Raw genomic sequence first — 26998 nt, forward strand, 5'->3', positions numbered from 1 at the left:
ATTATGTCATTATTAAATTGTCTCAGGTATGTAAATAACTTCTGCCTTTTTTGTGGTGAATTTAATCCGTTAACATTCCAAGATAAAAGCCTAATTGTCATCTTGACCTTTCTGAAGCGATGAGCTGCCTTGCCTCGCTTCTTCTGAGGTCTTCGGCCTCGCTCCCCCCATGGCTTCACTTTGTGTGGTGCTTTTAGCTCCCCTTTTATGTTGACTTTCTTGTTGTTGTTTTTCTTTTATTTGCTTAGAAATTGCACGAGTTATGCGCTGGTCCTTAACTTCAGGGATCCGAGCTAGATCCAAAGCGGCATCTCTTGTTGACAAAATTGGTGAAGATTCTAACAGGGATTCCTCCATAAAACCTCCTCCTCCAACAGCTCCCTGCATTTCCACTAATTCCATCTGCTTGGACTGTTGTTCCCTCTCATGCTGAGGTTGCTTTTCCTTGTCACTTTTTGTCTCCAACATTGTAGATGTACGTGGGGATGATGATCTTTCTTTAAGAATATTATAATAAAAATATTCCGCCTTCTGAAAAGTATTCAATCGATGGCTCTCTCCATTATATTTCAAAATTATACCAGTTGGGGCATCCCACCGGAATGGTATATCTTGCTTTTGCAATTCATTCACTAGAAACCTATATTCTTTTCGATCTTTTAACATCTTAGGTGGTAATTCCTTGTAGATTCCAATTTGAGCTCCCTCCACTTGTACAGAGGAAAGAAAGGATCTTTGCAAAATATCATTTCTTATTCTTCTGTCAGTAAAATATATCACCACATCTCTGGGCAATTTTCTTTGTCTAGCCACCCATGAGTTCACTCTGTAAATTTTGTCTATTTTATAAACCATGTCTGCTGGGTCAATTTTTAACAATACAGCCAGGGCATCCGAACAAATCTGTCTCAGATCTTGCCTATCATTCTCTTTTATTCCTCGAAGCCTTATAGCAAATTCCATGGATCGAAACTGTATCATTGTAATTTCATTTTCAACTCTCTGCACTTTATTGTCCACATCAACAATTTTAGAATCAGTATCCTTCATTTTGACATTAACTTCTGATTTAAATTCTTCCAGTTTGGAATCCACTTTGGTAATGGTTTCTGCCAAATCAGAAACCACATTTGACAATTTGTCAGACACCTTGTCATAATTTTCTTTCATTGCCTCTTTAAATTCATTAATTTCTTTCTTCATTTCCTGTTGTGATTTTTGAAATTTACCATCCAGAGCCTGGGTAATAAAATCTTTCAAACTTTGTACATCAAAATCCTTTCCCTCACTCTGCTGACTGGGAGGGGGCTGCTGTTCCGGTTTGTGAGTGGGAGATCCCTCCCCTGCAGCCTTTGCTTCCTGTTTCTTTGAAGCCATTCTGCCACGTAAATTAACTTTTCTGAAAAAAGGAAGTCTTTTTTTCCCCCCCTTTGCACCTCCACAAAGTCCTTTAAAAAAGTCCCCCAGATTTGATCAAATTAGAAATTAAGTAAGCTGGAGCAAGCTCAGGTTTATTTTAAAAAGGAATTTTTCTTCCACTCTTCTCTGTTCGCTTGCTACAAGCAATGCTACAATGTAGCTTGTTGAAATAGCTTTGCGAGATCACTCTCCCTTTCAGCTCGTTAACACTGGAGCGGCGCCATTTTTTCAAGCCGTTTCCGCTCGCTCTAACTTTTCCCAAATCAAAAGTTCAAAAACAGGAAAATACTTGCAGTTTCTTGGTTTAGGGGTTGAGGTTGTGTTTGATCTGTCCCCGTCCCCACACACACACACACAGCCAGTCGAGGGTTAAGGAAACACTTTGGAATGCACCCAGTTCTTATCTCCAACTTGGCAGCGATAGACACACCGTCTGCCAAGTTACTTTATTTTCACAAATAGACAGATAAGATACGAACGTTCAAGAAAGTCCAAACAGAAATAATATTCCTCCCAGCAGTTCCGGATGAGGCTTTAGTGACTCCAAGGTTTTGCTTTGTTCGTCACAAAAGATCCTTGACCACCACTCTCTATTATATAGTCTCTGGGGTGTGGTCTCTGGGGTGTGGTCCAGTGACTCAGTTCTAATCCCTAGCACGCCTCCCAAGCTGCTGCAAACGTTTATCACGCCTTCGGAGGCGTGCGTCCAGGAATGATGTGTCATTATCACTTTGACTCGAATCAGCTGTCTCCTCTCCCTCGGCCGGCACTTGAGACAATGCCAGAGGGGAGGGGCCTGGAGAGGGAGGCCTGGCTGACTCCTCTTCCTCATGCTCGGAGCTTTCTTCCTCCGATGGGACAGGCTCAGAGGGCGGGGCCACAACAGTGTTATAGCAAAATTATTTTTTAAATGTTTGCTGCAGCCGGCTTGCTCTGACAGGCAGAGTCGTCCCACGCCGTCCGGAGTCTCCGCAAGTTAAAAGGGAGCCGCGCCCATTTCCTCCCCAGTAGCAGACTTCTGGGGGTTCACGGGGGCTCAACCTGCCTCTTGCTTCCCTCTTCTCCTCAAATCCTCAGGATTTTGGAGTTTTCAAGCCGCTCCTCTCACTCGGAGCGGCTCTACAGGCGGCGGGGCTGGCGGTCCTTCAGAAGCGACCGTCTTCGCCGGTGGCAGACAAACCCAAGCCTTACTCTTGAGACCTCTTCCTGAAGAGCCACTCCTGCCTTTTAACAGCTCTGCACGCTCGTGCATCGAGAAGAGGCTCCTCCTCTTCTTCCTCTTCACTTATGGGAGCTTCTGGAGGTTCTGAAAGCCGTGGCTGAATCCCCGCCTCCGGCACATCATCTTCTCCAGCCTCCTCATTGTCTGACTCGAGCGCCAGCTGCACAGGCTGCTGGCGCAGCACCATACCAGCCTCCTCTCTGTCGGAATCAGCTACTAACTGCACAGGCCGCTGACGGGCCACAACACCCATGATGGTTTACCTGACGGCCTTTCAGCCATGCCATTAATGCCAAACCCTAACCCCACCCCACCGCAGGGCAGCCACATCCCTTCACTAACCTGCTTTCCAGCAGGCTAAAATTTCAATCAGACCTTCCAACTTCGTGAGATCTTTTTTTGTGTGTGAGAAGTTGGATGATCTGATTGAACTTTTTTTTTTTACCATAGTCCCACAAACTACTTTTGTTGCCCTGCATGCGGCAGAGTAATACGGAGCTGGAAAGCAGGTTAGTGAAGGGATGTGGCTGCCCTGGGATGGGGTGGGGTATGGGTTTGGCATGGGTGGCCTGGCTGAAGGGCCCTCAGATAAGCCGGTGTGGGGTGCATGCAGTGGTGAAATTGAGCCGGTTCTATCCGGCTTGGGTGAACTGGTAGCACCGGCGGCGGGAGGTTCCGCCCATCCGCCTGGAGGTCATTACGTCCCGTTTTTGACCCTCTGTGCATGCGCAGAAGGCTCTGCGCATGCGTGGAGGAGGCACGTGTGAGCGTAGCGAGGTGCATACATGCTCACATTTGTGAACCAGTAGCAAAGGTAAGTAAATTCAGCACCGTGAATTTGCTGATGACCTCAAGATCCTTTCCATTTTTGTTACTATTGCAAGCCAAGAGTTCTGTAAATCCCCCTCCTTCATCTCCCTTGGTGCCTGGCTGGAGATTCTTAAGCTACCTGGGAGCCTGCCTTTCCCAGAATCCAGGAGCACTCTTAATGAAAATGCCACAAAACCATTAAGAGAAAGAGCTTCAGGCAGCCAAGTCCCTTGTAAAAACAGCAAATCATAATTATTAATAAATTTAACAAACAAAGCATCCTCAAGACCATGAAATGCATGCTAAAGATTGGTGCTAAGATGAGCATCATTCTGCAATGTCTTGTATCAATAATTTATATAGGAGCCTAGAGAGGAAGGGATGTGCAGTGATCTTTTTCTAACAAAGAGGAGTGTCTCCAAAAGTCTTTGTTCCACTGCCTGCAGCAATAATCTTGTTTGGTATAATAAGCTAGAATTATCATTTGTTATAATCTGTATCTGAGTCAGGATAATTTCTACTTTATTTGTTAAGTCCAGGGTTTCTGAAGTTAATGAGACATCAGTGTCAGTACTGCTGGCAACTTTGAAATTATCCAAGTCTTTTAAGAATTATCCAATTTGCTGGAAATTTGGCAAGATTTTTAATGCAATAAAATACATGCAGTACAGTGGAATAATAGATTGACAAAAGAGACAAGTCTTCTTGTGGGTAATTTGTTGGAAAGGGATTCATAACAAAGCAAGTCAATATTATGTCGAGAATATGAAAAATTTGAAGTATGGCTTCAAATTTTTTTGAAGTATGGCTTGTTTTTCTGCAACACTGAAGTATGGCTTGTTTTTCTGCAACACTGAAGTATGGCTTGTTTTTCTGCAACACTGACGATGAGGGAGGACCTGGCATGGAAAGGAGATAAACTGTATGTTCCAGCCAGCCAGAGGACCCAGATCCTACAAAGAAGCCACGAAGTAAAGCCGGCTGGTCACTTCAGGTTTGTAAAGACCCTTTGCTTGGCAAAAAGACAGTTCTGGTGACTTATGATGAAGAAAGACATGGAAAACTTCGTAACCAGCTGCCTGGTGTATGCGTCCGTGAAGCGATTGCCAGGGAAAACTCCTGGGTTGCTACAGCTGGTGGCAACCCCAGCAGACCATGGGAGGAAATCACCATGGATTTCATTTAGTGGAATTGCCGGAGAGTAATGGGAGCATCGTAATTTGGACTGTGGTTGACTTGTTTTCAAAACAAGCACACTTCATTGTCTGTCTGAAACTTCCCTCAGCCCAGAGTCTGGTCAAAATGTTCGTGCAACACATCTACCAGCTGCATGGAGTCCCAAGGTGTATAATTTCAGACAGGAGATGCAGTTTACAGCAAAGTTCTGGCAGGAGTTCCTAAAAGCAAATAGAGTCAGCTCAAGGACTTAGTTAGGGGTTCCATCCGAGCACCAATGGCAGAACAAACTGTTGCCGTAATTCGAGGATCTGACTCAATAACAGACACAGGCTTCTTTATCATTTAAACAAGAAACAATTTATTTACAGATGTCATTCTTCATTCACAGGATGGTTGTAAGAAGAAGCAAGGAGAAGTGGTGTGCTCCACCTTTTATACCAAGGGGGCGGAACTGAAGGTAGGGAGTGGCTTATGAATGATACACTTAGGAGGAAGGAATGAGTTAACCCTTGTCATCCCATAACATAGTTTTCATCTAGTATGAGTGAGGCATTTATACATGACAAATCCCACTCTAAATGCCGAGCTGGTACATAACAATAATGACATTCAGAAGTAGAATAATATTGAACACATAACTTCGACGTTAAATATTTATGTTGTTTAGTTTGTAAAGGTTTAGTTAATATATCAGCTATTTGTTCTTTGGTATCGCAGTGAATGGCTTTGATGAAACCCTCTTTAGATAGTTGTTTTACATGTTTGTATTTTATATCTATATGCCTAGATCGTTGCCCAATAGCGTCTGCCCTTGATATTTCTATTGCAGCCTTATTATCTTCATATATGATAATGGGTTGTGATGGGTTCTTCCAGGTATTAGTCAATAAATCATTAAACCAAATGAGATTGTTAGCAGCTTTGGATAAACAAATGTATTCTGCTTCTGTAGTCGAAGTCGCTACTAAATTCTGCTTTCCAGTATACCAGTGGACTGGACAGTTGTTAAGAAAGAATATGTAACCAGATGTACTCTTCCTACTTTTAGTGTTGCCTGCCCAGTCAGCGTCAGCGTAACAAGTGAGAATAGGTTCTTCAATATTATCTGGTTCCAATAATAAACAAAAATCTAAGCTATATTTCAAATATCTTAATACTCTTTTTACCGCTTCCCAATGATACATTAGGGGTTTGCTTACATACCTAGATAACAAATTAAGTGGTAAAGCAATATCAGGTCTAGTCCAATTCGCGATGTACAAAAGGGAGCCAATAACTGATCTTTAAAGCGTATTGTCATTAAATTCTGGAGATGATTCGTTCATATTTTTTAGAAAATCAATCTGCATGGGGGTATCACAAGGTTTAGCATCAATCATGTTACATTTGTTTAAGAGTTCAATTATTTTATCCTTTTGTGACAGACTAAAGCCTTTATCAGTTTTATTAATATGTACTCCAAGATATTTATTTATCTTTCCCAGTGATTTTAATGAAAAATGTTCCCCTAATTTTGTAACAAAAGTATCCCTCTTATTTTTATGTTTACAAATATATAGAATATCGTCCACATATATTAACACAAATTCTGGTGATTCACCTTCTTTTCTAATGAAAAAACAGTTATCTGCTGCTGTGGCGTTAAATTTCATAGTTTTGAGTACATTAACCAGGCATTCGTACCAACGCTTACCGGATTGTTTTAATCCATATAGACTTTTGTTGAGTAACCATGTGTCATTTCTGTTTGTGTTTTTACTGTGTGGGGCTCTTACATAAATCTCTTTATCGAGTTTGGCGTGTAGATATGCTGTCTGTATGTCATACTGAAAGACTTCAAGATTAAGTGCTGATGCTATCACTAAAGCTGTCTTGACGCTTTCTGTTCTCACTGTAGGAGAGTATGTGTCGGTATAGTCTTCAGGGTATCTTTGGGCAAATCCCTGAGCTACTAATCATGCTTTATATAGTGTATTGCCCTCTTCCAAATTTTTAATTTTAAAGATCCATCTGGTGCCTATGATTGTTTTATCCTTTGGTACTGGGGCTGGAGTAAATACGTTTAACTCTTGTAAACTATCCATTTCTTTAGACATGGCTAATTCCCATTTGGTTCTTTCTTCTAGTGGAAGTTTTAATACATCTTCATATGTGTTTGGTGTGACTGGGTCATTATGTATGTGCATTATATAATCTTCGAATTGTTTGGGCACTTGATTTCTCTTGCATCTAATTGGTTTTCCTGATCTATCATTACTATCATGTAGGTATTTTGCTTCTTTTCGTGTAAGAGAATCTATTTTAATTTTGGGGCGTTTTCCCATCCATATCTTAGTAGTGTCTTCCTGTGTTTTGTATGTTTGTTCCTTCTTCTCTGTTCTACTTTGTTGATTAAAGTTGGGTCCTGGTATTGGATGTATTTCATTGAGATGTATTTTGGACCAATTTGTTTGTTCGTGAAATACGGCGGTCCTAGATACTATAAATTTGTTGTTATTGTCAATAAACCTATATCCTTTTGTACCTGGTTCATAGCCCATGAATCTAAGTCTTCTGGACACCTTATCTCCTTTACGTCGTAATTGTTTTGGTATATGCACATCTGCAGTAACTCCAAACACATGCAGATGTGCTATCTGGGTTTTTTTATTATACATCAATTCGTATGGTGTTTTGTTTATGACACTAGACCAAAGTCAGTTGAGTGTATAGTTGGAATATACCAGGGCCTCTGACCAGAAGTGCTTGCCTAATTCTGCATCTTCTAATGTGCATCTAATCATAGTTTGTAACGTGGAATTTCGTCGTTCTGCAACGCCATTTTGAAAGGCCGAAAAGGGGCTAGAGCTAAAATGTAACATTCCTTTTGATTTAAGCCAATGAGAGAATTCTTTTGACATGAATTCAGACCCTCTATCTGTCATAATTTGTTTGATTTGTATGTGATGTTGTGTCTCTACACGTTTATGAAATTCTTTAAATTTTTGGAAGGCTTCATTCTTATGCCTTAATGTGTAGACAAAACCATAGCGACTGAAGTCGTCTACAATAGTGAGGAAGAATCGTTTTTTGTATGTAATTGATTGTGTTAATGGACCAACTAGATCCATGTGTACTAAATTGAAAATATGGTTAGTTGATCGTATTGCTTTTTTGGGTCTGGGTTTGGTCTTTAATTTTGAACACTTACATACTGAACATTCCAAGTAATTTTTACAGTCTTTTATTTTGACACCTTCAGCATGGTTACTCATTTTTTGTATTACAGGAAAACTAGCATGTCCTAATTTTCTATGGAGTATGTGTGCGCATTCATCGTGTATTGGCTTTCCTATTATGGGTTTCCTGTTTGTGTATGTATTGTTGTCTAACACAACTTCATCATCATGTTCTGTTTCACTTTCGTCATTGTCACTATCTCTACCTTCTTCCATTTCTATGTTAGTGTTTGATTCTACATTTGAATTTATGTTATGCAGCCATTTTTCTTCTATGCTTAAGTATGGTAGATCCCCTTTGATAGTTACATTACCTATGTTTCTCTTGTTTCTCTCTAGTGATACCTTTCCTTCTGAGAATATTATGTCTATGTTTGATTCTCTGCTCAATTTGATTGCACTGAGAATGTTATGAGGTATTTTTGGTACCAGTAGTACCCCCTCTATTTTTCCTAATCCGGGTAGTTCTACATTTCCCTTTCCAATAACTTGAACTTCGTCTTGATTAGCTACTTTAATTAAGAATTTCTCTTCATTGAAAGATGATAATATTTTTCTATCGTGAGTTGTATGAGTTGTTGCTCCAGAATCAATGAGCCATGCACTGTCTTTTGTGTTTTGATTTTTGGGTTTTGTATGCTTTCCTATTCCATATAGTGACCCAGATTTTCTGTCCCTTGAGTTATCTCTGATCCCCCTTGATTCTCTAAAGTTTGGAGAGTCTCTGCGTCTATACCTGTCAGTTGATGATTGCCTATCATAATGTCTACTTCTTATATCTTGTCTGTGTCTTTCTCTAGGGGGCTTGGGGCAGTCCTCCTATAATGTTTTTTGGACCCACAGTTATAACACTCTATCGTGTCTTGGTGCCTATCTTGGAATACTACCCTTTTGGTGTGCCTGTGTTCTCTGTGTGTATTGTAGCGATTTTTCCTCAAATTATCCTCAGCAATTAGCCTGTTTGATAAACTCTCAATAGATAGATAGCCTAAGTTAATTGTATCTAGATGCGATATGAAGTTCTCCCATGATGAGTCTAATGAATTAATAATAACGCTTTTCATTGTCTGGTCAGATATAATTTCTCCCCTTAAGTGTAATTCTGCTCTGGTGGCATTTAATGATAATAGATGTTCACTTATATGTGGTTCCTGGCTTAATCCTAGCTGAGAAAAAGTTTTTAGATATTCTGGTTGTGGTTGCTACACTTTCACTATGAAACAGTTTAAAAATACATTGAATTATTTCAGAAACAGTTAAATTATGCTTAATACTATGATAAATGGCAGGTGAAATACTGGAGATTAGTAAATAGAATGCTCTGTGATGCAGGCAGTCCAATTTTAGTGTCCATGGTTTTTTAGGAGGGTTAGTAATGAAAAACAATAAATTTTCTTTTAAAAAAACAACCTGAAGCTGCTGGCTCCATTCCAGTAAATTAACACCGTCTATTCTCAATTTGGGAAAATCATTAGGTAGATTTCCAATGTTGTTAGGTATATTACTTATAGCTGGTGGCTGTCCATGGTGCTGGATATGCTGGTAATTGCAGAAAGGTATAGGAATACTTGCAACCAGTCTGAACGGTTCCTTCTGTGCTTTATTGTCTCTATGTTCGTCTAGATGTATTTGCGCATGCGCGAAGCTCATTTTGTTTCTGAAGCTGTCGGGGAAGGGTCTTGCCGCTGCAGCTCCCTCGTAGTGGTCCTCTTCTGAAGAGTCGCTTTCTGGTTCAGTTTTGGGTGTCCAGTGGTGAAGCGAAGCCTGTCCTTTCTTCTCGATGTCACCATGGTGGAGGTCCTCGGCTCCCGGATACGTCTGCGGTGTGGGTGAGTATTTGTAAGATCCCCTGGGCTCCGGCGTTAGCGGTCTTGTCGGTCGGATCGGAGTTGATCTTAATCGACGTTGAGATGTCTGTGAGTCTATTTTGGTGCCTTCTTCCTTTGGATGTACGGCTAGTTTTTTCTTTGTCATTTGTTTGGCCCTTTTTGGCATTTTTGGTGATTCTTTTGAGATTTTTAGATTTGGGCCGAAAGCTGCAAAAAGCGTTTTCATAGCTGTTTCGATTTGAAGTTCAGTTGGGGTTTCTTCGGTGTCTGAATCGGATTCTTCTGACCAGTAGGATTTATCTTTTATATTTTTTGTGATGTGGGGAATTTTTCGCGCCGGCCATTTTGAATTCTGTTTTCTGATTGGTTCTTGGTCAGTCATTTTGGCGGGCTGGCAAATCAAAGATGGCTGCCATTCGAAATTTTGCATGGGATCGCTAGCTTTTGCCTTGGTTGTATTTTCGTTTATGGGTAAATTGCTTACCAGTTCGTGGTCTTTTGACTCTGGTGTGTTGTAGTTTTCTCTCGCTGCTCCACTATCTTTTATGATGTCCTGGAGGTTCGCGATGAGATTTTTGTCGTCTTTTTTGTTCCTTAGTAGCCTTAGTATTTCTGATCTCAGTGTGTTGCTTTCGGGCGCGCTTACTTCTTGGTCGCTCGATTCATCGATTACCCCTTTGTCGTCTGTAGTGAGGTTTTCGGGTTCTTCAGTCATTTTCATTGGAACTTCGCTGATCACTTCTTGATCTGTTTCTATTTCTTTGGTGTGTGCCCTGGTGTTGGGTCTTTCTTTCTTGCTTCTGGAGTTTTCTTTCTTTGGCATGTCTGTTTTTTATTGAGTCATTAAACCATCCTCTGCTACCATTTTGTTGCCATAATTCGAGGATCTGACTCAATAACGGACACAGGCTTCTTTATCATTTAAACAAGAAACAATTTATTTACAGATGTCATTCTTCATTCACAGGATGGTTGTAAGAAGAAGCAAGGAGAAGTGGTGTGCTCCACCTTTTATACCAAGGGGGCGGAACTGAAGGTAGGGAGTGGCTTATGAATGATACACTTAGGAGGAAGGAATGAGTTAACCCTTGTCATCCCATAACATAGTTTTCATCTAGTATGAGTGAGGCATTTATACATGACACGAACGAATACAACAGTGGAGTAATACCTACATTGCTATGTAAACTATCAGCAAACCAACTGGGCAGAGCTCCTACCTTTCACAGAAGTTCTTATAATAATTTGGTGCATAGTAGCAATGGATTCACCCCTTTTAAAATAACCACAAGATTTGAGTTTGTATCATAGCCAGAATTTTTGAGGGAATCCCCCATAGCTGAATGGATGGATACCTTGAAAGCTGCTTGGAGAAATGTGCAGAAAGCCCTGAATAAAACCAGTGGATTACGAAAAAACAGGCAGATTGGAAGAGAGCAAACCAGAAGGAGTTCAGGATTGGGGAGAAAGTATCCCTGTCTACCGTGTTTCCTCAAAAATAAGACCCTGTCTTGTATTTTTTTGAATCCTGAAATACGTGCTTGGTCTTATTGCCATGCGCTCAAAAGCCTGAATGGGCTTCTTATCAGGGGATGTCTTATTTTGGGAGAAACAGGTACTAAATACTTGAAGCTGAACCAGCCTTGTAAGAAATTGGGTTTCAAGTACATACGTCCATTCCCAATTGTTCAAATTATAAATCCAGTTACAGTGGAATTACATTTTCCTAAAAGACAAGTCCACCCAGTGTTCCACCGTAGCTCATTGAAGCCCTTCCGAAGATTCAAGTTAAGGCCAGTTGAGGAGATGCCTGCGCCTCCTGTGTTGGTGTGTGTGTCGGGTGGGTGGGAGGAAAACACTATGAGATGAAGAAGATACTGAACTCAACGTATTTTAAGGGGAAATTACAATACTTAGTGCACTGGAAGGGATATACCTAGCTAATGCTGAGTGGATAGGTGCCCACAATATTAGCACAGAGAAGTTAGTAAAAAGGCTCCATACAAAATACCTTCAGCAACTGAAAAGATTAGTGAAAGCTAAGACCACCTAAATGACAATAATTAATCTATGTTTAATATTTTCCTGGTGCTCTTTTCCTTCAGGGGGCCAGAATGTCAAGATTGAACCACTTTGCTTCTTTCAAACCTTAATGCTTTTCAACTTGCCAATGAAGTGGGGGAGGGAAGGGGGAAATGGAATCTGGCGAATGTATGTGGAGATCGTGAGAGCAGGGAGGCCATCAAAGTTACCATTGCAGGTGCTTGAGAAAGGGATGGACTGTTCCCACAACAAAAGGACACCTCATAATTGGACAATGTGATCACCCAGGGATGGGGAGAAGGGGAAACTATTGTTTAACTAGGCTGGGTGTTGGCAACCTGCAGCTCTTTGGGCCTTCTGCTGTGGCTCCCTGCTGAACCCACCACTGGTTAGCCCCACCCCTTGCCTTTCCCTCCCAGTCACTCCTCACCTGAGAAGGTAAGGATGACGGCGGGGGATGGAGAAGCGGCCAGGACAGATTCTCCGGTGCCTCATTTCTTGCTGGAGCTTCTTGCAGCCATTGGTGCTGAGCATGCCTCAGTCGCTTGGGGAGATACACAACCTGCTCTCCACCCCGAGACACTGGCCCAACCCAGCCACAACCAACACCGGACTCACTAAAATGAGGGCTGGAGGGTGGGAATGGATCCGGGAGGATGGGATGATGGAAAGGGGGATGGGCCCACAGTTCCCAGCCGCGGCTTTAAGAAGCTCAGGGCAGCAGGAAAGGGGGCTGGCCCCACTGAACCTCACACGCCCACCCTGGGGATCAGGCTTGGAGAAAGCCAGTGCGTCCTTGCCAAAGAAAGAGCCTTGATAGTACAGGGGTTTAGTGCACCCTGTTATTAACACAGCTGCCTGTAATTTCTGCTGGTTCGAATCTCTCCAAGGCTCAAGGTTGACTCAGCCTTCCATCCTTTCTAAGGTAGGTGAAATGAGGACCCAGTTTGTGGGGGCAATAAGCTGACTTTGTATAAAATATACAAAAGAATGAAGGCTATTGCTTAACGCATTGTAAGTCGCCCTGAGTCTCCGGAGAAGGGCGGCATATAAATCAAATTAAAAAAAAAAAAAAAAAAGACGCTCATCAGCTGGTCAACCCGCCTGCCCTGTGCATCTTTACTGCGCTTTGGCTGAGCCCAGGCGCTGGCTTGAGGAAGATCTCCCTGCTTGTGTGTGCCCTCCCGGCTCTGCCACAGCTGGCCAGGGGATCATGAGAGGAGGAGGAGGAGGGTTGCCGGAGCCTTAGTGCAGGAGCAAAGCGGCCCTGTACTTGCCTTCGTGCCACCTTTGCTCTCAAGGCAGCCCTCACCTCCCAATGCTTCGGGCTCGGAGCTGTAAGCCGCATCCTGTTGCTAGGGGCAAGTGGGGCAGGGTCGCATTATGGCTCCGGGTCGTAATGGGCTCCAGGAGGAGGAGGGGACCCCATCTCTCCCATTGTGAAGTGTGCTAAAGTTCACTGTGCTGCTAAGGCACTACGAGAGTGCCTCATGGCATGCCTGACACCTCATATCAGATTCAGAGAGGGGGAAGAGAGGGGGAGGGAGAGATAGAGAGACACAGAGAAAGAGGGGAGACAGAGGAGGAGATAGAGAGGGAGAGAGGGGAAAAGAGAGACAGACATAGAGAGAGAGACACAGAGAGGGAGTGATAGAGAGGGGGGAGATAGAGAGGGAGAGGGAAGAGAGAAGGAGAGAGAGACATAGAGAGACACAGAGAGAGAGATACAGAGAGGGGGAGGGGGGGGAGAGAGACATAGGGAGAGAGATACAGAGAGAGATACAGAGAGGGGGAGAGAGGGAGAGAGAGATACAGAGAGAGTGGGGAGAGAGAAGAGACACAGAGAGGGAGAGATACAGAGAGAGTGGGAGAGAGAGGGGAGAGAGGGAGGAGATAGAGAAGGAGAGAGGGGAAGAGAGACATAGAGAGACACACAGAGAGAAATACGGAGGGGGGGAAGAGGGAGAGAGAGATGTCAAAAGGGTTTTGTGGCTCCCGGTGTTTTTTAACAACCGGTTCTCTGCCCTAATGACTGGCTGGGTAGGCATGGCTAGGGGGGTCATGTGACTAAGTGGGAGTGAGTGACATCGAGTTGACCATGCCCACCCAGATTTTGTAGCTCTTGGTGTTTTCTTTTCTGTGGGAAATGGGTACAAATGGCTCTTTGAGTGTTCAAGGTTGCAGACCCCTGAACTAGGCAAGCATTTGCACGGGAAAACCAGAACTGGTTTTGTTTCTTCAGTACCAGAATGGTGTCTCTGATAAAGTTTTAATTTTGGGAATTCAAATCTCCCAAGAGGGTTTTCTTGTTTTGGGCTCACTAATTGGACAGTTTTATTTTTATTTTCTTTTGGATGCTCCTTTTAAGGCACTTTACTGTCAATTATTTGAGGTAGACTGAATCAGGAAACAAACTGCACAAGAATGGTAGTATTCTACTATACAAATATTGGCTAAAGTCACATATACTTGAAAGCCTCACTGTGTTTTCCCCTTTCTCTCCATCGTAAGGCTAAGAGAGAGAACTAAGGATGAATCAGTTTCAGTTTCTTTTTAATATTTTCTACATTGCTCAGCATTAAAACGTTTTTTTGTATGTCACCACATGATTTCTCCAAAGTTGTTTCTGTGACTCTCCACATTTTCACTCACTATCAAAACCATTTTTATTTTTATCAAAACTATTCTACATTTTCTCATCCTCCTTTAATCTCAATAATTTTTTGCTGTCTTTAATTGCATTCTTTGCTATTATTTTTCCTCTGCATAATAATTATTTAGGTAATCCTCGACTTAGAACCATTTATTTAGTGACCATTTGAAGTTACAACAACACTGAAAAAAGTGACATGATCGTTTTTCATGCTTATGACCATTGCATTATCATGGAATCAAAATTTAGACACTTGGCAACTAGCTCATATTTATGATGGTTACAGTGTCCCGAGGTCTTGTGATCACCTTTTATGACCTTATGACAAGCAATGTCAATGGGGAAGCCATTTTCATTTAACAACCATATTACTAATTTAACAACTACAGTGATTCACTTAACAATGTGGCAAGAAAGTTAGTAAACTGGGGCAAAAGTCACTTAACAATTGTCTTACCTAGCAACAGAACTGTTAGGCTGAATTGTGGTCATAAATCAAGAACTACCTGTATCTTTCATACTTGTTTTTATAGCAATCCTCCGCCTCAAGCATTCTGTCACTTTTTTCCACTGAACTAACACTTCTGTGGCACTTCATTTTTGTCTTTTCTAAGCAGTATTCAAGTCCTGATTCTTTAACATTTCATTTCCATTCATTCTGTTAGATTAATCTGTCTTCTTATGCTTTTTCCTACAGAATTTTTTTTTCTGCAGTTGCTCTACTTCTATTTTTTCCCACAAGATCCACTCCTGACATAAGTAAATAATGATCAGTCCTGCATTCAGAATCTCTCATCTCTTTTTTGTGTTTTTAGACTTATTATTTCTTTTAGATTTGTCAATTCCTGCTAGAGTTATATTCATTTTTCTTCCATATAATATGTATGTACACTTAAAAAAATATTCCAAAATGATTATGCTTTTTCTAAGCATAAGTCAACAGTCACTATTCACATTCATTCTAGTATTTTCAATAGCCTGGTTTTCTTTTCTTTGTTCTCTTTATACCTATTCCTGTCCCACCTAACAACAACCAGAAACCCCTTTTTTTCTAACATTCATTTAAAATGTTGCACAATTTCCCCCAAAATTCATTCTGGCTCTTTCATTACTGCCATTTATTGAAATGTAACATATTTATGAATTCCTCCTTCCATACACACTAACAACCTATAATATGAAACCAATTCATGTTTCCTGACATTTATTTATTTATTTATTTATTTATTTATTTATTTATTTATTGGTTTGATTTATATGTTGCCCTTTTCCGGACACTCAGGGCGGCTTACAATGCGTTAAGCAATAGCCTTCATACTTTTGTATATTTATATAAAGTCATCTTATTGCCCCCACAATCCAGGTCCTCATTTTACCTACCTTTGAAAGGATGGAAGGCTAAGTCAACCTTGAGCCTGGTGAGATTTGAACTTGCAATAATTGCAGGCAGCTGGTGTTATCTTAACAGTGCTTTAGTCTGCTGCGCCACCAAGGCTCTTGAAATTTTAGCCTTTACATTCTTATTTATTTATTTATTTATTTATTTATTTATTTATTTATTTATTTTATTTTATTTTATTTTATTTCTATACCGCCTTTCTCCCGTAGGACTCAAGGCGGTGTACAGTCAAGAAAAATATAGATACACAAACATCATAAAATTGCTAATTAAAATTATTATTATAACATAGTTTGACCCAATTAAATAGAACCTAAAATTAGATAACATTTTAAAAACATTCACATGTTCATATGTTTAGCCCCGCCTGTTGGAACATCAGGGTTTTGAGGGCACGGCGGAAAGCACGGAGATCAGGATATTTCGTATCTCAGGGGGCTGGAGCCCTCACAGAGGGTTGGAGCCCTCACAGAGAAGGCCCTCCCCCTGGGAGTTGCCAGTCGGCATAATTTGACTGACGGTACCCTGAGTAGTCCCTCCCTGTGAGAACGAACTGGTCGGTGGGAGGCTATTGGTGGCAAAAGACAGTATCGTAGGTATCCAGGTCCTAAGCCATGGAGCGCTTTAAAGGTGATAACTAATACCTTGAATCGCACCCGGAAGACCACCGGGAGCCAGTGCAGCTCGGGTAGGAGAGGTGTTACATGGACGCAATGAGCTGTGCCCATAATCACCCACGCAGCTACATTCTGGACCAGTTGGAGCCTCCGGGTGCTTTTCAAGGGGAGCCCCATGTAGAGCATTACAGTAGTCCATACGGGAGGTGACTAGGGCATGAATGACCATGCGCAAGGCGTCCCGATCCAGAAAGGGACACAACTGGCGGATCAGGCGAACCTGATAAAAGGCACCCCTGGCCACGGCCATCAAATGATCTTCTAAAGATAGCCGTGAATCCAGGAGGACACCCAAGGTGCGGGCCCTCTCTGTGGGAAGCAAGATCTCATCCCCTATTGTCAGTGATGGTACCAGCTGACTATACCGGGACGGCGGAAGCCACAGCCACTCAGTCTTGCAGGGGTTGAGTCTGAGCTTGTTTCTCCCCATCCAGATCCGCACGGCCTCCAGGCAACGGGACATCACAGCAAGGGCATCATTGGGGTGGTCTGGGGTGGAGATGTATAGCTGTGTGTCATCAGCATACTGATGAACACTCACCCCGAAACCACGGATGATCTCGCCTAGCGGTTTTACATAAATATTGAACAGAAGGGGTGAGAGGACTGACCCTTGCGGCACCCCACAAATAAAGTGCCTCGAGGTCGACCTCTGCCCCACTGCCAACACAAACTGCGAACGGTCAAAGAGGAAGGAGGAGAACCACCGAAGCACGGTGCCCCCTATTCCTAACCCCTCCAGCCGGTGCAGCAAGATACCATGGTCAATGGTATCAAAGGTTGCTGAGAGATCTAATAGGACCAGGATAGAGGAGCAACCTGTCCCGAGCCCTCCAGAGATCATCAACCAACGCGACCAATGCCGTTTCTGTGCTGTATCGTGACCTGAAGCCCGACTGGAACGGATCCAGATAGACAACTTCATCCAGGTATCGGGGTAGTTGTCGCGCCACCGCACTCTCAACAACCTTCGCAACAAAGCGAAGATTGGAGACTGGACAATAATTTGATAATATAGCCGGACCCAGGGAAGGCTTCTTGAGGAGGGGCTTCACAACCGCCTCTTTCATGGCGGCGGGAAAGATACCCTCAATTAAGTCTATACTTTCACTCCCCTGTATGTATGCTTCACACTATAAGTTCAGACCATCTTTATTTAGGTTTATTAAATCTTTCCTGCTTATTGTTTCATTTTAGAAAATATTTTTGTTGAATTTTAAAGCACTGTAGTTTTTTTCACAACACAAACAGACAGGTACACAGACACACAAAGTATAACTTTGATAAAATAACCAAAAGCTTAAAAAGGAAAAAAAGAAATTGAAAAAGAATAAAAGAACTAAAAACAAAAGAAAAAAGAAATAACACAAACATTCAAATTTCTAAATTCCACTGTTATTCTATAGTTTCAGAGATTTGGTTTTATATTAATACAAATCGTTACTATTCAATTTCTTAGACAATGTTGAATCCAACATGGGCATTCCTTCACTATAAAGCCAATTTAAAAAGATTGAGATGAATATCAATAACCTTTTTTATACATTTTCAGAAGGGCCCAATAAATCTGAAAAAACTTGGCTAAATTTATAAATCCTATTAAATGTTTCTTACAATTCTTAAAATCTTTAAAAAGCAAATGATATTATTTTTCTTCCAATATATTGTTGAAGTTAAACACCGAGCAATGCAAGATATTCCAATTCATTATACCAAATTTCTAGTATAGTGTCCAAAATTATTTTTGTACATTTTTAAAATGTATAATACTAATAAATTATGGTTTAAGTTCTCAGTGAATTCTTTCACAAACACACTGTACCTCTGGGGTTTAGAAACCATTGTGGCCAAATGGTGGACATACCAAAGTGGATATATTATTATTCAGCATTTATAAAATGTATTTATTTATTCAATTTAGAAGTCAACTGATCCATCCAATTCTTCAGAAGTATTGTCACTTATTAAGTGATTAAGAGTAAGAATTCCTTTTTTGCTTGTTTTTAAAAGCCTTATTAGCCAATTTAAAATAAAAATTACTTCAAAGCATTATTTTCTTATAAGAATTATAAACAATTTTAATATTCTGCTCAATAAAGCTGGAAAATTGATTATATACCAACTATTGTTAGGGCCAAGAACTTGCCAGGAGCTCAAACATGCTAAATAAGAACTTTTAAGTTGAGCCCAATCCAATGGAATCAGTTTCATTCCAATGCATAATTGAAGTTAAAAATGTATGCTCAAATGTCATTGAGAATGATATTCTTTATAATTGGGAAAACTAAAGCAGCCATATAAGAGCTATAACTTGGACAGCAATGTCCTTGATGTTTCTTCCTTCTATAAAAGTTTAATATATTAATGTTCAAATGTGGATAAAAGAATTAAATGCAAGCAACAGGCAGTGCTTTCAGATTTGTATCAATCTTAATGCAATATTCAGGCCCACTATACCGATTCTTCCCCACAGATCTAGCATTTTTTCATGCACCTATTAAGATCCCTTTTCAATTCAAAATGAAATGGTCTTACCTACTAGAATGGATATTTTCACATAATACTTATGAATAAGACAGAGAACTTGTAGGTTAGTCATACCATGGCAAATACAGCATTCCTCATTTAAAGTAACCTGTCAGTTTTGGCATATTTGGGGTAGCAATGTCATAAGCATAAACATACCCCAAGTTTACCCTGAGGAAGTTTGTGCTACTCTGTACAAGCTAACACACTTTTGCCCCCATCCCCTCAATATATAGTATACTAGCACAAACTCATAGCGTGTCCAAAGATGCAATTGTACAAAATAAAAATTTTAATAATGTTTTGTTGAATAAACCACAAAATTAATAGTTCATACATTACATTAAGTCATAAAACACTGCTTACAAACCACATAGGACAGGTTGTCACTTTTTCCATTGTTTTAACCAAATAACTATGCTATACTTAAATGTACTATAATGTGTGAACTCAGTCATACATGTATAGCTTAATAATTAATACTTAACATTTTCTCTTATATGATATACATACATAAGAAGGATACCACTATTCCTTCTTCACTGGAAAGCTGTCAGTTGTTACAAAAGATTTCCCCCCCAATATTATACATGTGAATTGAAGTTTAAAAGAAAAAAATGCCAGATAACATCTTTCAGGGATAAGAATCCTGAAAATACTGAAATGCAAACACATGAATAAAATATAAATTAGAGTAATACCTTTGTGGCACTTAATACAGCAATGAGTTCCATTTGGATGAAGATAGTGCCCAACTTGGCACTGAACATCTCTCCTCTCTCTTCCGTTCAAGTGAATGAAAGTATGTTTCTCTGCTAAAACACCATGGATTCGCTTGGGCTCAGAAATGAGGGGTATTGCCAAGGACTCCCCAATTCTCAACTGAATTAGGATTAGATTTACCTGTGAAGAATAGAAGTACAAGTAAGGCAATTTTCAGCAAAGGCTGATGATCTCCTAATCATTTAGACCCTCCACAAAGACATATTCTTTAAGGCAATGGATTCTAGAATATATATTCTCAAAGTGAAAGTAATAGTATTATTCAGATTGTTGATAATTCAGTTAAGGGATGGAGGATTATAAAAAGGGCAATTAAAAAATAAGCAGCCATCCTGTACATTTTATTTGTTTTTGTTGAGTTGCACATTATTCTCCATTTTCCAACAGGCAAATCTGGTTACTTCATTGTAACAATTAGCATATAAACTATTCTGACTGACCAGTACAAATTAAATTCAATTTGGGGGAAAAATGGACTGTTAAACCTAGAACACTCCTCTAATTAATATAACATCTGTCTTAATATTCTACAATTAGAATATTACAATGTAACAAAAAGAGAATTTATCAGCACTACACAACAAAATGGGCAACTGTCCTGCAGGTTGTATGGTGCCCCAGGCTGCAAAAGTATCATCTGTGGAGGAATAGGCAAATCAATTAAGTCTGGTGTGAACCAAGGCAAGAACACTGGGATCATAAATTTTGTAAAAACACTTCCTCATCTGTTTTATTTATATGGGTTTTCAGTTCATATCCAATAATGTAGATTAAAGTCATCTGTGGCTCATAATTAATCATGATTTAAACCAAGTTTTGTTGAATTAGTCCACACAACATATTAAACCCGAAGTAAAAGAACCAAATTACAATTTAGCATGATACAGGTAGTCCTCAATTTACAATTCATTTAGTGATAAGTTACAGTTGCACTGAAAAAAGTGATTTACAACCATTTTTCACACTTATGGCCACTGGGGCATCCTCATGGTCATGGTCATGTGATTTTGATTGGGTGGGAGCTTGGCTGTATTCTGATTGGGTGGAGGTGTGTTCTGATTGGTTGGGGGTTTGGCTGTGCTCTGATTGGATGGGGGGTTGGCTGTGCTCTGATTGGCTGGGTGTATGTTCGGTTTAGGTGGGGGCCAATGGCTCCCTAGGACACACCATCTACCAGAAGAAAACACACACAAACCGCTATCTGTACGCACTCTCACACCACCACCCAGCACAGATCAACTCCGTAGCCAAGACACTCATCTCCAGAACAAAACGCTTAGCTGATGAACAACACCTAAAAACCGAACTACACACTCTCACTAACGTACTAACATCCAATGGATTCCAAAGAAATAAAATTACCAACCTAATCCAAAAAGAAACCCCCACTAAAATCCAAGACAGAGAACAAGAAAACGGCAAAGCCCTCCTCCCATACATAAAAGGCACCACAGACAGAATCAGCAAGATCCTCCACAAACACAACATCAAGACAGCATTCTGCACAAACCGAAAAATATCCACCATCCTAAGAAACCCCAAAGACAAAATTGAGTTAGAAAATCATGGAGTATATGAAATCCCATGCACCGCCTGCCCCACCACATACATTGGACAAACCAACAGAAGAATAAGTGCACGCATTGAAGAACACAAGAACTCAGTTAGAAAAGAGGAACCAACTTCTTCCCTGGTCCAACACCTCAAAGCCACAGGACATGATATTGACTTTAAAAAGACCAGAACTATTGCCAAAACTGAACACTTTAACAACAGAATAATCAGAGAAGCCATCGAGATAGAAAAACGTCCACACAGCATGAATAAACGAGATGATACCTCCCGCCTACCAGCCATTTGGAAACCCGCCCTTATTGACAAACAAGTCCCTAACACAAAGAATGACACCAGACCCACACTCACGAGAGCCACACACGATGTAACCACCACACATCCACGCAGAAAGCAGACTCAAACCCACACTGATGATGAGGCACGACCACGGACCAGAAGCCAGACCACAGCTGCATCATTAGCCACTTTAAACCCCTCCAATCCATACATGAAGCAAACTGACACCCACCATGAAGAGGTGGCATGGCCATGAACACGAAGCCAAACAACAGCAACACAGCTCACCAGCTCAAATCCCCCTGCTACTCAAACTAACTCGAGCACAACCAAACCCCCACCTAAACAGAACACACACCCCGCCAATCAGAGCACAGCCAACCCCCCATCCAATCAGAGCACAGCCAAACCCCCAATTAGAACACACCTCCACCCAATCAGAATACAGCCAAGCTCCCACCCAATCAGTTCACACCCCCACTGGCAGTTAAAAGGAAGAAACAGCTGCGATCACACACATTGCTCCTAGAAGCACGAAGCCGAAAACACCAACTTGAAGATGACGAATGAGACTTCGTCGAAACGTTGCCGAGACACCTCCAATTTTACGCGGGAGAAAATCCGAATAACCAAAGACATACATACATACATACATACATACATACATACATACATACATACATTTTTCTTTTCTGGTAGCCAGCAAGTTCTTCCTGCTAGGTGGGAGACTTATATAGATCTATTTCTAGCTCGTTTGCTTTCATCAAACCTTGGTTACGTAGGGAAAACCTGGCTAGAGGGAAAATACACATAAACCCTACGAAGAAGTAAGAAAATAGATACTATACCTTTACAGGGAGGATACATAAGATGTGGGTGTGGATTACTGATGAAAGCAAACAAGCTAGAAATAGATCTATATAAGCCTCCCACCTAGCAGGAAGAACTTGCTGGCTACCAGAAAAGAAAAAAGCCCAGAATCGAGTGGATGTGATTCTACTGAGCTAGGGCTGCAGAAAAACCTTGGTTACGTAGGGAAAACCTGGCTAGAGGAAAAACACACATAAACCCTACGAAGAAGTAAGAAAATAAATAAATAAATAAATAAATAAATAAATATATATATATATATATATGTCTTTTTTCCTTTTTCGTAGGCTTTTATGTGCATATTCTTTCTAGCCAGGTTTTATCTACGTAAACTAGGTTGTTTACCAGAGCTGCAGAACAACCTAGTTTACGTAGGTAAAACCTGGCTAGAAAGAATATGCATATATATATATATATATATATATATATATATATATATATATATATATATATATAATGTATGTATGTATGTATATATATATATATATATATATATATATATATATATATATATATATATATATGTAGGTCTTTGGTTATTCGGGTCTTCTCCCACGTAAAATTCTCCCAATTTTACGTGGGAGAAGACCCGAATAACCAAAGACCTACATACAAACACCCGCGAAAACCTGAGAAAACATATATATATATATAAAAAACTAGTGCTTAAAAATACGTGAAAAAGATATAACAGAAAAAAAATAAATTCAATATATAAGGTATAATATAGGTTACAGACTTAAAACCATTAATTTAATCACAGTTTGAAATCACAACTTTAAAATTTAAAAAATGACACTTTAAAAAAGTGACATGACTGTTTTTCACACTTATGACTATTGCACCAAGTCAGAAGAAAACACTTCTATTCCATACAATGTTAAATATTGTAGCCGAAGTCACTGAGATACACAGAATGAAGACAGATAGAATATGGTATTTGTCTCAGTGCAACATGTTAAAAATTCATTCTCATTATCTACCAAATCAATATTTCTGCTTTCATCCAATTTTTCCATATCACCATCTTTTCCCCAATTTTTAATGTTGAATTTCCCCATAAAATAATATAGCGTGGGAAAAGGATGTTTTTTATAATGTACGTATCTTTGTGTTTTGTTCTTTTTGTTTTTTTCTATTTGTGTTATTATTTTAAAAGAAATAATAATTATTTTAAAAAGTTAAAATTCTAACTGCCAAACCTTGTTCATTTTTTTCTGGCCAAATAACTTTTTAACTGTGTTTTAAGCTGCTGAGATTGTAGCAGCAATTATATGAGATTGAGTGAGCAATTAACAGTTATTAAATTAATTAAAATTAACAATTAATGAGCTAAAGAAAACATCTGATGCCTACATATTCCTCTTTCAGGAAGTTTCTTATATTTTACTGACTTAACAGCAGCTTGGAAATTCTTGTGCAACTTAAAAGCTTCATTAAAAAAAAAAACCTTTGCTCTCATATGCCAACATAAACAATTTGTTCTGTCTATTCTTAGTAACAGTATTAATACGGAAGATAGGCTTCTATAAGTTGTGTTCTTTTTTTCCTAACTTCTAACTTCCCTGCCAGCCTCATACTATGGGATCTGGGTCATGTCAAGTGTCTTTATGCTAAACAGGGAATATGTGAGGTAAAACTGTCAAGAACTCAGTTCTGCCAACAATGGACCTAAAACTAAAGATCCTACTAAAAACTTCTGGAATTCTGCTCATCCAGGTGCTTACTGACGATTAATCAATAATCATGTTCTGATTGGGAGGGGGAAAGAAAATAGAACCCCACAAACATTTTTTGTAGTAAGTAGAAACGAAAGCATAATGGATGTGCCAGAGGTCACCATTTAAAGAGGCCAGGAACAGTGGTCTCTTCCAATGCAGTTTTTAAAAAAGTTCAAGCAGCATATAGAGATACTTAAAGATATAAAGCAATATAGGACATCGTTTCAATTGCTTTTCTACTTATATTTTGTAATTGTGTTTCTGAACAAATCTCAGTATCAAGGCTAAGAAAGAGGGAATTTGACAACAATAACACAACAATGTCAGAATTGCCTCTAAATATTTCTCAGCATTAGTCAGTAAAATGTTATAACTAGTAGCCAGCACGGGTTTGTTAAAAACAGATCATGCCAAACCAGTGGTGGGCTCCAAATTTTTTAACAACTGATTCTCTTCCCTAATGTAAGGTGACCAGATTTTAACATTGGTAAAGAGGGACACCATTGTAGGCGTGGCTTATTTTGTGGGCATGGCTTGGAGGTCATGTGACTGGGTGGGCGTGGCTAGCTGGTCATGTGACTGGGTGGCCATGGCTATGTGTATAGGGACTACTCAGAGGGCTGAAAAAGGTCATTTCTGACAGGTCCTCGCACTTTTGACTGGTCCTCACACTTATGACCATCCTCACATTTATGTCCGTGCAGCATTCTTAACAACCATGTCACTCATTTCACAACTGCTTCTCTTCACCATGATGATAAGATAGGGCAAAAAACGTAAAATGTGAGGATAGTCGTAAGTTCGAGGACTGGTCAAAAGTGCGAGGACCAGTCAAAAATAACTTTTTCAGCCCTCTGAGTAGTCCATATGCATAAAAGGATACAGCAATAGAGAGGGATGAAGGAAGGGAAGGGAAATTAGAGTAGGAGTGAGGGTAAGAGAGGGAGGAAGAGAGGAGGAGAAGGAGAAAGGAAGAGGAAGTAGGGAGGAGAAGAAGAGGGTGGGGGGAAGAGAAAGTAAGAAGGAAAGAAAAGAGAGAGGTGGTAGGTTTGAGGAGAAAGATTGCTGTACAATAAAAAAGATGAAAGGGAAGAAAGCCAACCCCAAGCAAATATTAAGATAAAGAATGAATTGTTAAACTTTAAAGAATAAAAGAGAACAAATATGAATAAATAGCAATAATTAGAAACACACATACAAACATACAATGTATTTTCTTTGAACAGAATATTTGGCTGGTTCACAAATTTAAACAGTGTTTAGTCATTTCAATTAAATTTACAATTTCTATATTTCCTTTTTGCCATATTTATTCCTCATCTATTTTTGTAAAAAACCAATATTACCCTTCATCCTCATCTCTTATCTTAATCAAATTCAATTTTTCCCTTCTATTCTATATTATACCCCTTCCCATTGTCATCTATTTTTATATCCATCCTCACATTGGTTAATTATGTAATTATGTAATACAGTTGTTTAATACAAATTCAACATTTTAATATAAATCAATTAGTTATATAACTATATTTTTGTATATTAATCAATATGAACATGAATATTCCAATTATTTCCATGCAATCCAATTTCTTACAAATCAATTATATTTACCAATAATAATAAACCAAATAATTTCTCCCATATATTCCTCCAAACCACAACTTAACCATTTCTGCTTTCAACACAATATACAATTATTAATAGTATCTCAATTATTACAATTCCCTAGTTAAATAGAGCTTTTTTTCTTTTTTGTTTTAAAATCTTGAACTCTCCTCTTTTGCCCTAAATTTCCCATTGTTTGCAGTTTTGCACCTACCTTTTTTGGTGAGGAAAAAGAAAAAGAAATATCTCTTCCTCATTTTGTCACGTTGCAGCTTAACTTTCGCTTTCGCTTTTTCAGCATAGCTAGGGGGGAAAAAAATCTGCTCCAGGAACTCTTTGCAGCTAATTAACCTATGCGGAAGCTGTAAGGGGCTGTTTTTTCTATTTTTGCAGGCATCGGTCTACTCATTTGTTTTCTTTTAACACTGATCAGCTGTAGGTCGGCCCTTTGAAGCCCCACCGCAAGAGTTTAAACAGTTTTTTTCCCTCTAGCCATCAGCTGGGACTCAGGAGGCAGCCGAGACTCAGGAGGCAGAATGAAAAATTGGGACTTTTTTAAAACACTGCGGGACGCGTGACAAATTGCTAAAAATCGGGACTGTCCCGCCAAAAGCGGGACGTCTGGTCACCTTACCCTAATGACTGGCTGGGTGGGCGTGGCTGGGTATCATGGCTGGGGGTTCCATGTGACTGAATGAGCGTGGCCAACTCTACATCACTTGTGGGTGGTACCTGTTGGGGAAGGAATCCAGGGGTCTCTGGTGGGGGGGGGAGCAGGAGGAAAGAAGGATCCAACCTTTGTGTGTGTGTGTGTGTGTGTGTGTGAGAGAGAGAGAGAGAGAGAGAGAGAGAGAGAGAGAGAGAGTGCGTTAAGCTAGACTGGAAAAGATGGCTGTGAAAAGAAGAGAAGCTGGGTAAACTGGACCCAGACGCTTCCCGAGTCCCCTCATCCCAGAAGCAACAACCTCGCACTCTCCCTTCTCTGCTAGCCCCCTTCTTCACATGGGATCACCTAGGGGTGAAATCTAAATATTTTTGCTACCGATTCTGTGGGCGTGGCTTAATTAGTGGGCGGGGCTTGGTGGTAAGGCGACTGGGTGGGCATGGCCAAGTCAATGTCACTTCTTTGCCCTTTTTTAACCTACAAAACACAACACAACACAACTGGCTCACCCACAATATAAAAGCAGCTG

At 40.2% G+C, this 26998-nt stretch overlaps 1 protein-coding gene across 1 annotated transcript in view; it reads right to left on the reverse strand.

The window, feature by feature from the left end:
• The window catches only part of LOC139311000 (tumor necrosis factor receptor superfamily member 1A-like), a 70526-nt gene that overhangs the window by 37977 nt on the left and 5551 nt on the right, over positions 1-26998 (reverse strand). Inside the window, exon 2 of the mRNA XM_070935313.1 lies at positions 19677-19878. Coding sequence (XP_070791414.1) covers positions 19677-19878 — 202 coding nt within the window. The remainder of the gene's footprint in view (positions 1-19676; positions 19879-26998) is intronic.

The sequence above is a fragment of the Pituophis catenifer genome, unplaced genomic scaffold (genome assembly GCF_029215685.1).
Source record: "Pituophis catenifer annectens isolate HBS135680 unplaced genomic scaffold, rPitCat1.0.hap2 SCAF_2, whole genome shotgun sequence".
In the NCBI taxonomy this organism is placed as follows: domain Eukaryota; kingdom Metazoa; phylum Chordata; class Lepidosauria; order Squamata; family Colubridae; genus Pituophis; species Pituophis catenifer.